General features: G+C 38.9%; 1 protein-coding gene across 5 annotated transcripts; it reads right to left on the bottom strand.

Annotated features, from left to right (window-relative positions):
* Positions 1 to 2,580: 2,580 nt before the first annotated feature.
* Positions 2,581 to 11,128, bottom strand: TAC1 (tachykinin, precursor 1). 5 transcript variants are annotated; one of them, XM_011974708.1, is made up of 7 exons: positions 10,842 to 11,128; positions 10,306 to 10,437; positions 9,241 to 9,337; positions 8,775 to 8,819; positions 8,213 to 8,236; positions 6,689 to 6,742; positions 2,581 to 3,173 (listed from the first exon to the last, which is right to left on the bottom strand). In XM_011974708.1, the coding sequence occupies exons 2-7, from the start codon at positions 10,426 to 10,428 to the stop codon at positions 3,127 to 3,129; spliced, it is 390 nt and encodes a 129-aa protein (XP_011830098.1). In that variant the 5' UTR covers positions 10,429 to 10,437; positions 10,842 to 11,128; the 3' UTR covers positions 2,581 to 3,126. The 5 variants fall into 5 exon arrangements, with proteins under 5 accessions (XP_011830098.1, XP_011830101.1, XP_011830100.1 ...); XM_011974711.1 differs by lacking the exon at positions 6,689 to 6,742 and having other exon boundaries at positions 10,842 to 11,077; XM_011974710.1 differs by lacking the exon at positions 8,775 to 8,819 and having other exon boundaries at positions 10,842 to 11,077.
* Between the last annotated feature and the right edge of the window lie 1,140 nt (positions 11,129 to 12,268).

Below are 12,268 nucleotides of genomic sequence, written 5' to 3'. Positions count from 1 at the left end.
ATGCACCTGCCAGCTTTCTCCATATGCGCAAGAGCCCTGTATGTGCTGCTTACCTCTGTAGACAGCATTCAAGGGCTCCTACTCTTCTGTTTTCCAGTTGGGTTTGCCCAGTGGGAGGTACCAACAGGAGATCAGACAGCTGGGTGGCAATGAGGATGGGATATTTATTCCCTGGCCACCCCACTCTCCTCCTCCCACCCATACTTGAACACCTTGTTTTGGCTCCACTCTTTTACTGAAGACCACTGCCATCAAGCAGCCTTTTGCATACAAGGACTCTCATTTCCTCAAGTTGATCCTTTTGGCGTAGGGGTAGCTGTTACTCCCAAGGACATAGCATGTCGAACCATATACCATTACCAGCTTCTCTATATGCTGCCCGTAACTTTGTAACTAGTCCCTTTATTAACCCCTTCTCAAATTAACTTGAAAATCATTTATTTTTACCCTGGGCCCAGACCAATACGGAAACAAAAACAAAACAAACAAAAACCAAAGCAGTAACGTATATAGGTAACTTTAGGTAGTTTGGTCTTTTTGCTGTTTCATAACAGAATAAAATACTTAAGAAAGAATATAGGTGAAGAAAACTTACTTTAACTAAAGAAAATATGGCACAAAGAGAAAGTAATAATAAATGTTTTGAGCAGAAATTTAAACTGAAGTTTCTGTCCCTTTTCCTATTTGTGTTGCCGCTGGGTTTCTGGGCCTAGAGGGAAAGCAGGCATGAGTGAAGGTTCGCCAGTGCATGTCTTGATGCAGCACTGTGGGATCATACCACAGGGATTTATAGAATTTCAGAGTGGGAAGGGGCCATGGGGACTACCTAGTGCGGCAATGAACAGCACAAAGCACCGCGAATTTGTGATATAGCCTGGATTTAATTTGTGAGGCAAAGATTTAAATACCACCCCATGCTGTTGCTTGTTCAGTGTGTTTAGTGCCTATAAAAATGTTTTATGGTTAAAATATAGAACTAATTTTCACACTGGCATTTTGAACAGCAGCTTCCAATGGGAACAGGTAACATTCACTGGATGTTTGCTGTGTGTGAGAGATAGTGTTCAAAGCTTTACAATGCATCAGCTGAATGCCATGTAGTAAGTACTAGTGTTATTCTAATTTTATGGATGAGGAAAATAAGGCAAAGAAAAGTTAAGGGACTCGCCCATCTTTACAAGGCCATTCGTAACATGATAGAGCCAAGATTCAAACCTGAGTGGTATGATACCGCGTCCCATGTGCTTATCCACTAAAATTGTTCCTCTTGTTACAACAGCTATGCAGACAAGCTATATATATATGTAAATAAATATAACAAATACTGCTTTATGTCTAACAACATACCATATATGTTGTTCCACATTGTTAAATACACCATGATGCCACTTTAAATGACTGTATATTCTGTTGTTTTAGTATATGTTTGCTTAATCAATTTCATTGTTAGATAGTGATTTGCTCTATTTCCCCCTCAGTTTATTTCCAATTCTGACTCCTATTATATTATAATCTCTGACCCCAGCATTTCGTTAAGCTTCATAACCCCATCTGTAAAATGATAATAATGACGAAAATATTTCGATCATTGATTAAGTATATACATAATTTTAGCTAATGATTATTTATTATAATTATTATTCAATGGAATGTTAAACATTGCTGTTGGGGAGTGGGGCTCTAGGGGATGACTCTGGTTTTCTCCATTTTGCTTACCATTATATAATTTTTCATATTTAGATGTATTGTGTACTAAGGAATATGAGTTGGAGTTTTTTAAAAAAATATTTAATTGAAAACATAAATGTTAAAATATGCTTTAGTTCTTCTCTCCTTCAAATGGTTGTATTGCTCACCAACAGTCACCAGTCCAGGCTACATTCATGTTTTTTACTTCACTGAACAGTGCTTGTCTGCATTGTTTTACTGCTGGTCAATACTTCACATATTCTGTGCAATCAGAAAATGATTCCAAGGACATCTATCAATCAAAATGCACAAGCCTCCCTCTCAATGCTCGATATTTATTCCTGATACATGTGCTTCTGTCAGACAGAGTGTTATAGGTATTAGCAATTCACAGGCACTTCTTAGAAATGCTGGAAAGGAGTTATTTTTGCTGTGAGGGTGTTGCCCTATTATCAACACCTCATCTTTCTGTATCATCTTCCGACAGTCTTTGTGAGAATTTGATTTGCTATCTTTAGTCTAGTGAGACTCAGCCACTGATGCATTTATACCTGGGCTCTGAGCAGGGCTGAAATGGTAGTGAGCTGATGTTTTACTCAATAAGAAAACAATCAGTGAAATATATCTTTGAAATAGATTATTATCCTATTTGTAAAAAGGAATCAAAAGCATATAAAACCAGAACTTAGCCTTTACTCTTTGGAATCCAAAATGCAGTTGTGTTCTTCATAAATGATCTCATGACAAATGATTTAGCAAAAAAAAAAAAAAAAAGTGCATGACAGAGAAAGAAACTGCATTTTAGACAAAATTGCTTTGAACATATTTCACCTATTAAAGGAAAGATTGCTAATTGGACACAAATGTTAATAAAAGAATGTGACAAAAATCTTCAAGATATTTTTTCTTTTATTTAAAATGTTAACTATCACAACACATCGTACAATGAAATGAAGACTTTAGAATCACATTAAAACTTTTAAAAACATCTCTATATAGTCACAAAACATGAAACATGCTTCAGAGATACAAATATAGTGTAATACCAAAATCTCAGTACATTTTCACCATGGAAACAAATAGGAAAAGCACAAGACTGTCAGGAGTTTCCCGCCGTTTCCGCAGTAGCTGACACGACTGCTTCAAAGCAATGATTTTTTTCTTTAGGGACCGTATCATTGACAGGTTTTACAATTTCATTGAACACTGTGCTTTGTTGAGAAATAACCACTTATTTCTATTTTAAGGGAGTCATATTGGAATTAAAACATGTTTACAACACATATTAGCACAATATGAAAAATAAACACTTTTTGAAATTTCAACCCCAAACAACTGTTATTAAATAAATAATTATTCCTCATAGTGCATGTCTTATTTTACCTTTCCTTGCCCATTGACACAAATGAAGCTGAATAAATAACGTCAGGTAGTTTATTAACGTCTTCTTTCATAATTCTGCATTGCACTCCTTTCATAAGCCACTGAAAACAAAGAGGAGATAAAATGTTTTGTAAGTGAATTCACTGAGGGAGTTACACAACTAAAGTTCAGGGCATATAGTAATTTATTCTAAACTCCTAATGACATTTTCCCTTACAGAAGTATTTCTAAGAATATAATTTGCATATCTTCCAATCCTGCCTCAGTCTCTATCCTGATGGGAAATGATCTGACCACAGAACTCAGTTTCTTTCATCATTTATCATATACTTTGTGCCCCCAAAGCATATTTCCACAATATATTGCAGTGTTGATTCTCAGCAGCTTTCTCAAGCAGTGGCAGATACCCACAGTGAATTATAGAAAGGACAATGCCTAAAATAACCATTTGTTCTTATAAATGGGTTTACAGGAATACAGACACACTCATTCATTTACATATTGTCTATGGCTGCTTTGGCCTAAAAGAACAGATTTGGGTAGTTGCAACAGAGACTACATGGCTCACAAAGCCTAAAATATTTCTAATCTGTTTCTTTTCGGGAAAAGTTTGCTGATCTCTGCTCAAGGGGCATCTAATTGTGTGGGGGTCTCTTCCTCCCTTGTGGATACCTCCCAGTGATGGATTGCCCTCAAGACTAAAAACAGCCCATTTACCGTAGGTAAGTCAGTTGAACCATCTAAATACCATACTGTTTAACTTTTCACTAGCACCTTAATGGTCTGTGAAGGGTTAATTATTGCTTCCAAAGGTATTTAACATATAGCTAGCAAATAACTTAGATACATTGATTATCTGGACAAAAAAATGCCAACATTATATGTTATATTATATTATATATAATTTCAAAGGGATCTGTAACCACAAAGGGGTAAAAATCAGACTGTTGTGATAAGATATTTTGGGATATTTTTCATCATCTTAACTATAGACTTAGACATATGGTATAGTGAAACTACTATGTTTTTTGAAATTCAGTATGGCCTGTATAAAATACTGAATGTAAACAAAAACAGCGGAAAGATCTGTGAAGGATCTGTAGGAATAATAGGTGCTACTCTAAACAGTTTCCGCAGTGAGAAGGTTTGTTGACAGAGAAGGCAGGTAAAGGCACCAGTGTTATCACTTCCTGCTTTTAATACTGGTCTTAAACACCCAACTATCCTTTAAGTGCGGTTAACAGTAAGCTGCATATTTTATATCAATTAAGTATGCACTTGTGAGGCAGAACAGTCTGAGCCAACACTGGACAGGCTTAAGGGAAGGAAACAGTTTATTTCTCATTCTGGTTTGATTATATTAGGAACAGGATGAATAGCCCAAGTTCAGTTTCTGACAAGCTTTAGGTAACGTGACTCTGTTCCTCAGAGAAATTAGATGAAAGCTAATGTAAACCAACTAAAGACAGACAGTGATTTAGCTGGAACATAATGTCCTCTTACATGGAAGCAGAGTTTCTTACCTGGTCTTTGAACCCTCTGAAGCCTGATATAAATTTTTGAGTGTATGAGTTGATGAGGTTTTCTCTGGGAAAGGGCATCTATCTAGATTTATCAGATTGTCAAAGGGGTCCCTGACCATGAGTGGGTAAAGATCAGATGGCTGTAGATTAAAGCTATGATAACCTCGCCTCAATGAGGTATATAAAAACATCCCTGATTGACTGTGGATCAGATTACATGTTTGCCCATTTTTCACCTATTTATATTTTCTTAACTAAAATGGAGGAACAAAGATTTAGTTGTAAATTGATCCTGATTCATTACAGTGATTCTATTTATCACTACTTACAATCATGTTATTATTTTAAGTACATTTAATAGTATTTAATCTGTTCTAACTTGTACAATATCTACATTATTTGTAATGTTAAGCATGTTCTGAAACCTGTATCAGTTCTGGAAATGGAAAGTTGATGACTAATATGATTATCAAGAAAACTACAGTTAAGTGAGGACTAGTATGTACTGATACAAATAAAAGCCACTGTGGTTTAAATTTATACTTCATTTCCAAAAGTGGGAAGATAATACATATTAATAAAACAATTACAAGTTTTCATTAAGGCACATTGATAATTTCTCACACTTCACTTACCCTTCGGCAGCCCAAAATGACTGGTGAGAAAATGCAAAGGTAGTGTCTAAATAGAAAATGGGGACCCAGTAAAAACACTGGGATAGCTTGTCCTGCGGACTTCAACACCAGGAACTACAAATTCCAAATTTATTAGAAATTATGTATCAAAAGGTCAATTATGAAGTGCTTAGAACTTTTCAATTATATGAATGTATTCTCTGGCTTCTGCTGTAGCCCAGATTGCGTTAACTTTTTTTTTGCATCGTGGGTTTTAACTTTTGGCCCACAGAAAGTGGTTTTATTTGTTGTACCCATTTCACAATAAAGAAAAAATCTCCATTAAAAAACACTAGGATAATTATTTTTCCTAGGATCCAGACAATTAAGAATTAAGCCAGCACATCTTATCGATTGTCTAGAAACTAGAAATATTATAAATGGGTAAGACAGCTGCTGATTACTTTCTAATTAATTACATATTTAGTATTTTAATTCTATTTTCACTGAAGGCAAAATAGAATTTGAATAGCTTTTCCAAGAAGCCCTGGAGGTAAGAGCTATAAGGTCTTAACAAAAAGTGATCTTCTATTAAAATGATATAGGGTTTATTTACCTTGAAATCAGTGTGATGAATGAGTTAACTAATAATGGTTTTCAGATTATATATATATATATATATATAGCACTCTTTATTCTATTATATAAAGAGTCTATAATCTATAGCACTCTTTATTTATATTATATTTTATATATATATGGTATTTACAAAGAAGATGGAAACTGAAGAGAAGGAAACCTGCAGCCTTTATATCATATGAAAAAGTTGTTCAGAATTAAAATGAGAATTGTGGCATCCTTTCTCTCTAAGGAGTTTATAGCCAGAACCAATTTACAACACTCAAGGATATTTAATTGTGTTTCTTTTTGAAAGTACTGGAATAAATCATGTCACTCACATCCTCTCCAACATCCATCAGGATGTTTAGATTTTGAATTTCTACCACTTCAGAAAAGTGATTAATTTGTATAAAGAATTTGTTTTGTGAATTTATTTTTGTGTTGGGAGATCGCCAGATGTAATGTCTTTTAAAACTTTCAAATTACTTTGATAAGTGAAAATTAGCCTCATTCTTCCCTGCACTCCCCACTGCTCCTTAGTTCAGTAAGGTTAAACAAGGCTTATTTAACAGATCTATAGGAAAGAATATAGGACTAACCCAAAGATTCAGGTTGGGTAATGATTAAATGGGGCAGACACTGGTAAGAATGGTGATTGGAGAGAAATAGACAGATACTGTGGTAATATTAGCTTAACTACCCATAAATCCATTTGTGGTTACAACAATTAAATTTTTTCACCATAATACTCATTTTTGTATCTACTACTCCTTTTTAATATTTTAAAAACTATGTCTTAGGAAAAAATAGAAATAGATTTGAGATACTGTCTATTTTCAGTCATGATTTCATACATACCAGAATTTAAAGCTCTTTTGCCCATTAGTCCAACAAAGGAATCTGTTTTATGCCCTGGAAAAATACATTTAGGGGTATTTTAATATGTATATCTTTGAGGAAACAAACTATTATAACTAGAACAAAGCAAGCTTCTGAATATATGTCTGTATAATAAATATCTTTCTACTTAAAGTTTTGGTGAGACTGAAGAAATAAAGATTCCTTAAAAGTTTTATAAATTACACTAACACAATACAATGAAAGTACTTTTCTCAATTCTATATTTAATATTAGCAAGCACTCTTTATTCATATTATATTTTATCTATTATGTAAGGTTCTAAAATATATTTTATATAAAATATTGTCATTTGAGCTAGCTTTGATTTTTTAGGAAGTCAATTTCACATTTGTGTGAGAGTGAAATATCCAAGCATATTTCCTTGTGTTATTAATAAGTTGTACTTCTCAGCAAGTAGACCTTAATTAAAATCAGATTCCTTGATGATTATAATCTTCTAAAAGGTCACTGTTTTTACTTTATTGGATATTAAAAGATACTCCTTTCAGAAAAGTGTATTAGTTTTGACATGAATAGAGTACATTTTTTATTACATAGAATTTTTATATATAATTCCCTTCAAAGTCAAATCCTTAGAAAGTAAATATGAATACTATTTATTTATTTTTCAAAGATGAACTCTTCGGAAAAGTTACTAGTTTAATGCCAGTGACAGAATTTCTCTTGGTTTTTATTTCAATGGTTGAGAATACAGCTGCTACGTTAACGCGGCCTGCTCTGCCACCCAATGCAGCAAATTCACGACAGGGTACGTGAGTGAACAATATGATGAAGATAGACCCTTGCCACTTCTTGTCAACTCTGGCTCCATTAACTGAGAAACAAATCTAATGACCTTCACGTACCACAATTTTGCCATCTTTGCTGCCCTAAGAAATATTTTACTGATCAAGTTTTCCCATTCAATTAGGGGATTAAAAAACTGCATCTCTACCCATCTTCATTTTTAGTGTGGATTCTCTACTCATATTCACTCACTCATTCCATTTAATTGGCTGCTGGATGACCCTAATAAATGACATCATTATTGGACCAAGCATACTAAAATGAGTTAGAAGATGTCTATAAATGCTTGTGGGGGCTTTGTGTTTGTTTGTTTGTTTGTTTGTTTACAGTGAAAGTAAGCTTAGGGGGTGGGTGGGTGGGAAGAAATGTGTATGGTAGATTTCTAATCCTAGGATTGAAATTCTTATCTAAAACTAACAATTTAAGGGACTTAAAAGACTTTTTTCTTCTTTTTTAATATAATGCACCTCTTTGCTAAGTACAATATGTCTAAACAACACAGGTTTAAACAACCATATTCTGGATGTAATACGAATCTCCCCCATTCTTATATTGTCTTCATTAAACATATTAAGCCTAAGGGTTATGACAGAAAACAAGGTAAGATAAATAAAGTGAAATTCAATATAATTTTACATTTAAATTTGATAAATGTCAAAACAATTTTGAACTTACTTTTGTGAGAGATCTGGCCATGTCCTAGAAGAAAGATAAAATTAGCAAACACATATACATTTGTTTTTAAAGATGCTACATTATATCTTTTATAAAATAATTTGATTATCAAAATATGTAACATTTTCTATCTATATATTATCCTGAGGAATAAGGCAGAACCATAAATGCTAAACAACTTATTAATAATAAAAACTAAATATTTAAACAAACAAATGGAATTTTTATTAAGTGCCTTCTATGGGATTCAAACCTAGGACTATGAGACTTTTGAGACCTCTTATTGACTATAAGACTGTAGTATTTCCCACCTTCAAGACTGGCCACCCATTAAGAGAGAGAGAGAAAGAGAGAGAGAGTGGCAGAGAGAGACAGAGAGAGAGTGACAGCGAGAGAGTGACAGCAAGGGAGTGACAGAGAGATCGAGAGAGAGTATGCAAATACATCTCTTTATTAAACAGGCATCATCTAGATCTTGTATTTCAGCCCATAAAAGATTTTATTTCACTTTCCTACATGTGCTTTACACAATAGTAAAATAAAGATTTATAGGAATGTTTACCATAAAGAGCCTTTAACAGGGCCACTTGTTTTTCAATTGAGGAATCTGACAAGAGACGAATTGTCATTACATGTTCCACTGACGGTGCGATAAATTCAAGGAAACAATATTTCTATCCCAAGACAAATCTACTCTCACCTCAGGGAATGCTACAAAATCCTGTTCCACATGCACTTGAATCAACCGCAGTACTACCCCTGGAGGCCCGTGTCTTCCCTTTGTCAGTTTGGATCTTTAGTCAAGGGAGCGCTTCACTCGAATACAGTGAGGCATGCGAACCAGATCTTTCCCTCCCCCTGCGGGCCCGTGCGCGCCTTAGTGCGGTGTGGGCCAATGTCGCGCCTGGGTTACACCCCTGTTGGAGTGGAAATCTCTATTCAGAGCGAGAGACCCTGGGGTACTCCGAGAAGGAGTGAGCAGGCAGGGCGGGCTGCCCAAGACACCTAGGGACGGTCGCCCATCTCACCAGCATCCCGTTTGCCCATTAATCCAAAGAACTGCTGAGGCTTGGGTCTCCGGGCGATTCTCTGCAGAAGATGCTCAAAGGGCTCAGGCAGTTCCTCCTGGGGGACAAAAGCACGGACAAAGGGCGTGTAAGGCAACCGGAGCGAGGCACCCAGCAACCCGAGCCCTTCCCGCTGTACTCCGGCCCCGAGGCGGGGGGAGGCAGCCTTCCCCACGCTCGGGCTGAGCGGGGTACCTCCCGAGGCGCTCCCTCTCTGCGCCCCTCCTCGCCGAACCCGCGTCCCGTCCCCGCAAGCCTGCCAGGGCGAGTTAGCAGCTGGCTCGGCGTCTTCAAGCCTCGAGCGCTTTCCGTTCTTTCCTCCCAGCCCGGGGACCTTCCCTCATCTGCCGCGCCGCCACCTGACTTTGTCTTGTCTCGGTGTCGGCTTTGTAGACTCCTCACCACCCTAAATGCACACAGGTGTGTGTGATCTGGGGCTGGGGCTGCGGTGGGAAAGGGTGACAACGTTTTATAGACGACTTTCACCCTTTTCCCGAGGCGCGCTCCCCAGCGCCAGTAGCCTACGAGTTTCTCAAGCTACATCCTCAGGTCCGCAAAACAAACGTGAAGGCAGGAAATTAACTTCCCTCCAGCCTCCGGCCCTCCAATCCCCCTGCAGCTCACGCGTGTGCCCGCTGCTGCCCGCGACCAAGGCGCCCTCTGCCCGTGCCCAGACGCTAGGGCAGTGCAGCTGGACCGGAGCCCCCGAAATCCCCATTCCTGGGGGATGAAATCTTACGAGATTTATGATCTTGTGGGGATCTCGGGCTCATCCGGGAGGGCATCCCTGCTGCAGGGAGTTCCTGGGCTGGACGGTGCAGCCCTCGGGAAGAAACTTGAATCGTGGGCACAAAATCCCGTGAGGAACCCGGGAAATAGCGCCCCTTTCCATCCTCCCGCACGCATCCGCTGCCTCTCGTCGTGGTCGCGGTGCCTGCCACTTTAACTAGGGTGCTGCTGCGTGGGAAGGTGACAGCTCCCGAGCCCAGGAAGAAGGGTGCGGGCTGTCCTGGGAAGGGGCCTCACCTTGATCTGGTCGCTGTCGGACCAGTCGGACCAGTAATTCAGATCGTCATTGGCTCCTATTTCTTCTGCAAACAGCTGAGTGGAGACGAGAAAAAAGACTGCCAAGGCCACGAGGATTTTCATGTTGAATTTCTGGGAAGGGGTAGTGGGAGAAGAGACCAAAGAGAGAAATAATATATTAGGGGTGGTTATCCAAGAGTTAGAGCAACAGAATTTTCTGCCCCACAACGGATGAACTAAGATAAAAAATACAAGGACTAAAGTCTCACCTGCACCCGTTAGGCGAGAGAATCGCGTTCCAAAGATTCTCCAACCCTCTTCTCCCTGAATCCCAACTCCCTCAGCCCTCTAACCCACCAACCCACACCTTCAAACCAGGAAACTCTGCAGGTGGAAGACAAAGAGGGGCGTTGGCGTTTGGGAAGCCAGTCTCCCCACTGTCCCTCACCGCAGCGGCGCACCCAGCGCGGCCACCTCGGACAGATGCGGGGTGGAGTGACCCGGGCAGCCGCGGCCGGCACTGCGCGGGTACTTACTGCGACTGACAGTCCCGCGGGGTGCTGGGTTCCTCTGGTTCCTCCGAGTGCACGCTGGTCGCTCCGCACTCTCGGTGGCTGCGGGAAGGAGGAGGTCCGAGCGCGCTCTTTCGCCTGCTGAGTGCCTTGCGGTATTTATGCCAGCCTCCTCGAGCCTCCAAACCCACGTGACATTCTCCCCACGCGACTTTCTGCTCAATATTTAATTAGCCGCCTCCTCTCCTTTCGCTTGCGTGATTGAGAGTTTCCGAGACGGTAACTCGTCGATGCCCATAACATCTGGACCCAATTGGGTTCTAAATGACGCAATTTTAGGAAAATCGAGGTCTCGCCATCCAATCGGGAGCGGCCTGCTTCCGTCTGCAGATCTGACGCCCCCTCCCCTCTCCTTTGAAACTGGGTTTCATGACACCTGAGATTACTCATCAAATTTGAGCAAAGTGACTCATTCCTTGGACTTCGGTAACTTTTCCGTCCCTTGAGACGTCAGGATAAGTTGCACTTTTGAGGATGGCCAAATAACTGTAGGCATTCAGACATTTCATCGGAAATCAGGCTAAGAAAGGAGGACTTCAGTTGAGGGGAGATACAGGGAGGCATTATTTTCCCCTCTATTTCTAGCTTAAGAGTATTTAAGTGTTTCTGAGACACAGCATCTTTCTATGACCAGAACATCCCTCTCCTAAATCAATGAGAATACTGGCATTTCCTTAGCATTACAAAAGGTTGTTTAGTCCCATAGTATTTTAGAAGATGGAAGCACGTTTATTTTACATTTTGGAGAAAGGGGAATTTAAACATGACATTGTGTGTCAGACTTAGGATTTCTTTTGTTTCAAGCTGGGTAACTCCTCTTCCTTGCCACATCCAGGAGCAGGGGTTGGAACAGGACTTTTTTTGCTTCTCTCCTACACTTTCTTGCTGAAGACTAGGAAACCAGCAACATAATGTATAGGATCCTCACCCTTGTCACTAAAGGGCTCTATAAATCATATGTTTCTCCTTTCTATGAAAATAAGTGTAGTGAAGATGCTAATGGGACAGTCATTAACCACAAAATATTAGACAAATAGCATTTGTACACAAACCACAGCTTTCCCATGAGTCCTTGGTTGCCTGGCAGACACATTTCTTTGATCTCTAAATGAATGCGGCATCTTTGGTGGAGTAGTTTTCTCCCCTTTACATATAAAGTGTTGTATTTTTCAGTTAATTATGATTTGTTAGTATATTGTATAAAAGAAACACATTTTTGCAACTTAAACCAGAAATTTTTTCCTCTATGTTGTTCTTAAATAACCCTGGATATGGAAATTCTCATGCATTTCTGATTTCTTTTGACCTTAGCCTCACAATGTGAGCATTTTATTTTCTGTTTTCAGAACTTTTATATGGAAAATTATCAGCATCTCCAAAAGTAGAGAGGT

This window comes from Mandrillus leucophaeus, unplaced genomic scaffold, assembly GCF_000951045.1.
Source record: "Mandrillus leucophaeus isolate KB7577 unplaced genomic scaffold, Mleu.le_1.0 Scaffold148, whole genome shotgun sequence".
NCBI lineage: Eukaryota > Metazoa > Chordata > Mammalia > Primates > Cercopithecidae > Mandrillus > Mandrillus leucophaeus.
The sequence above is the reverse complement of the archived record's forward strand: the minus strand, read 5'-3'. Positions and strand labels throughout refer to the sequence as shown.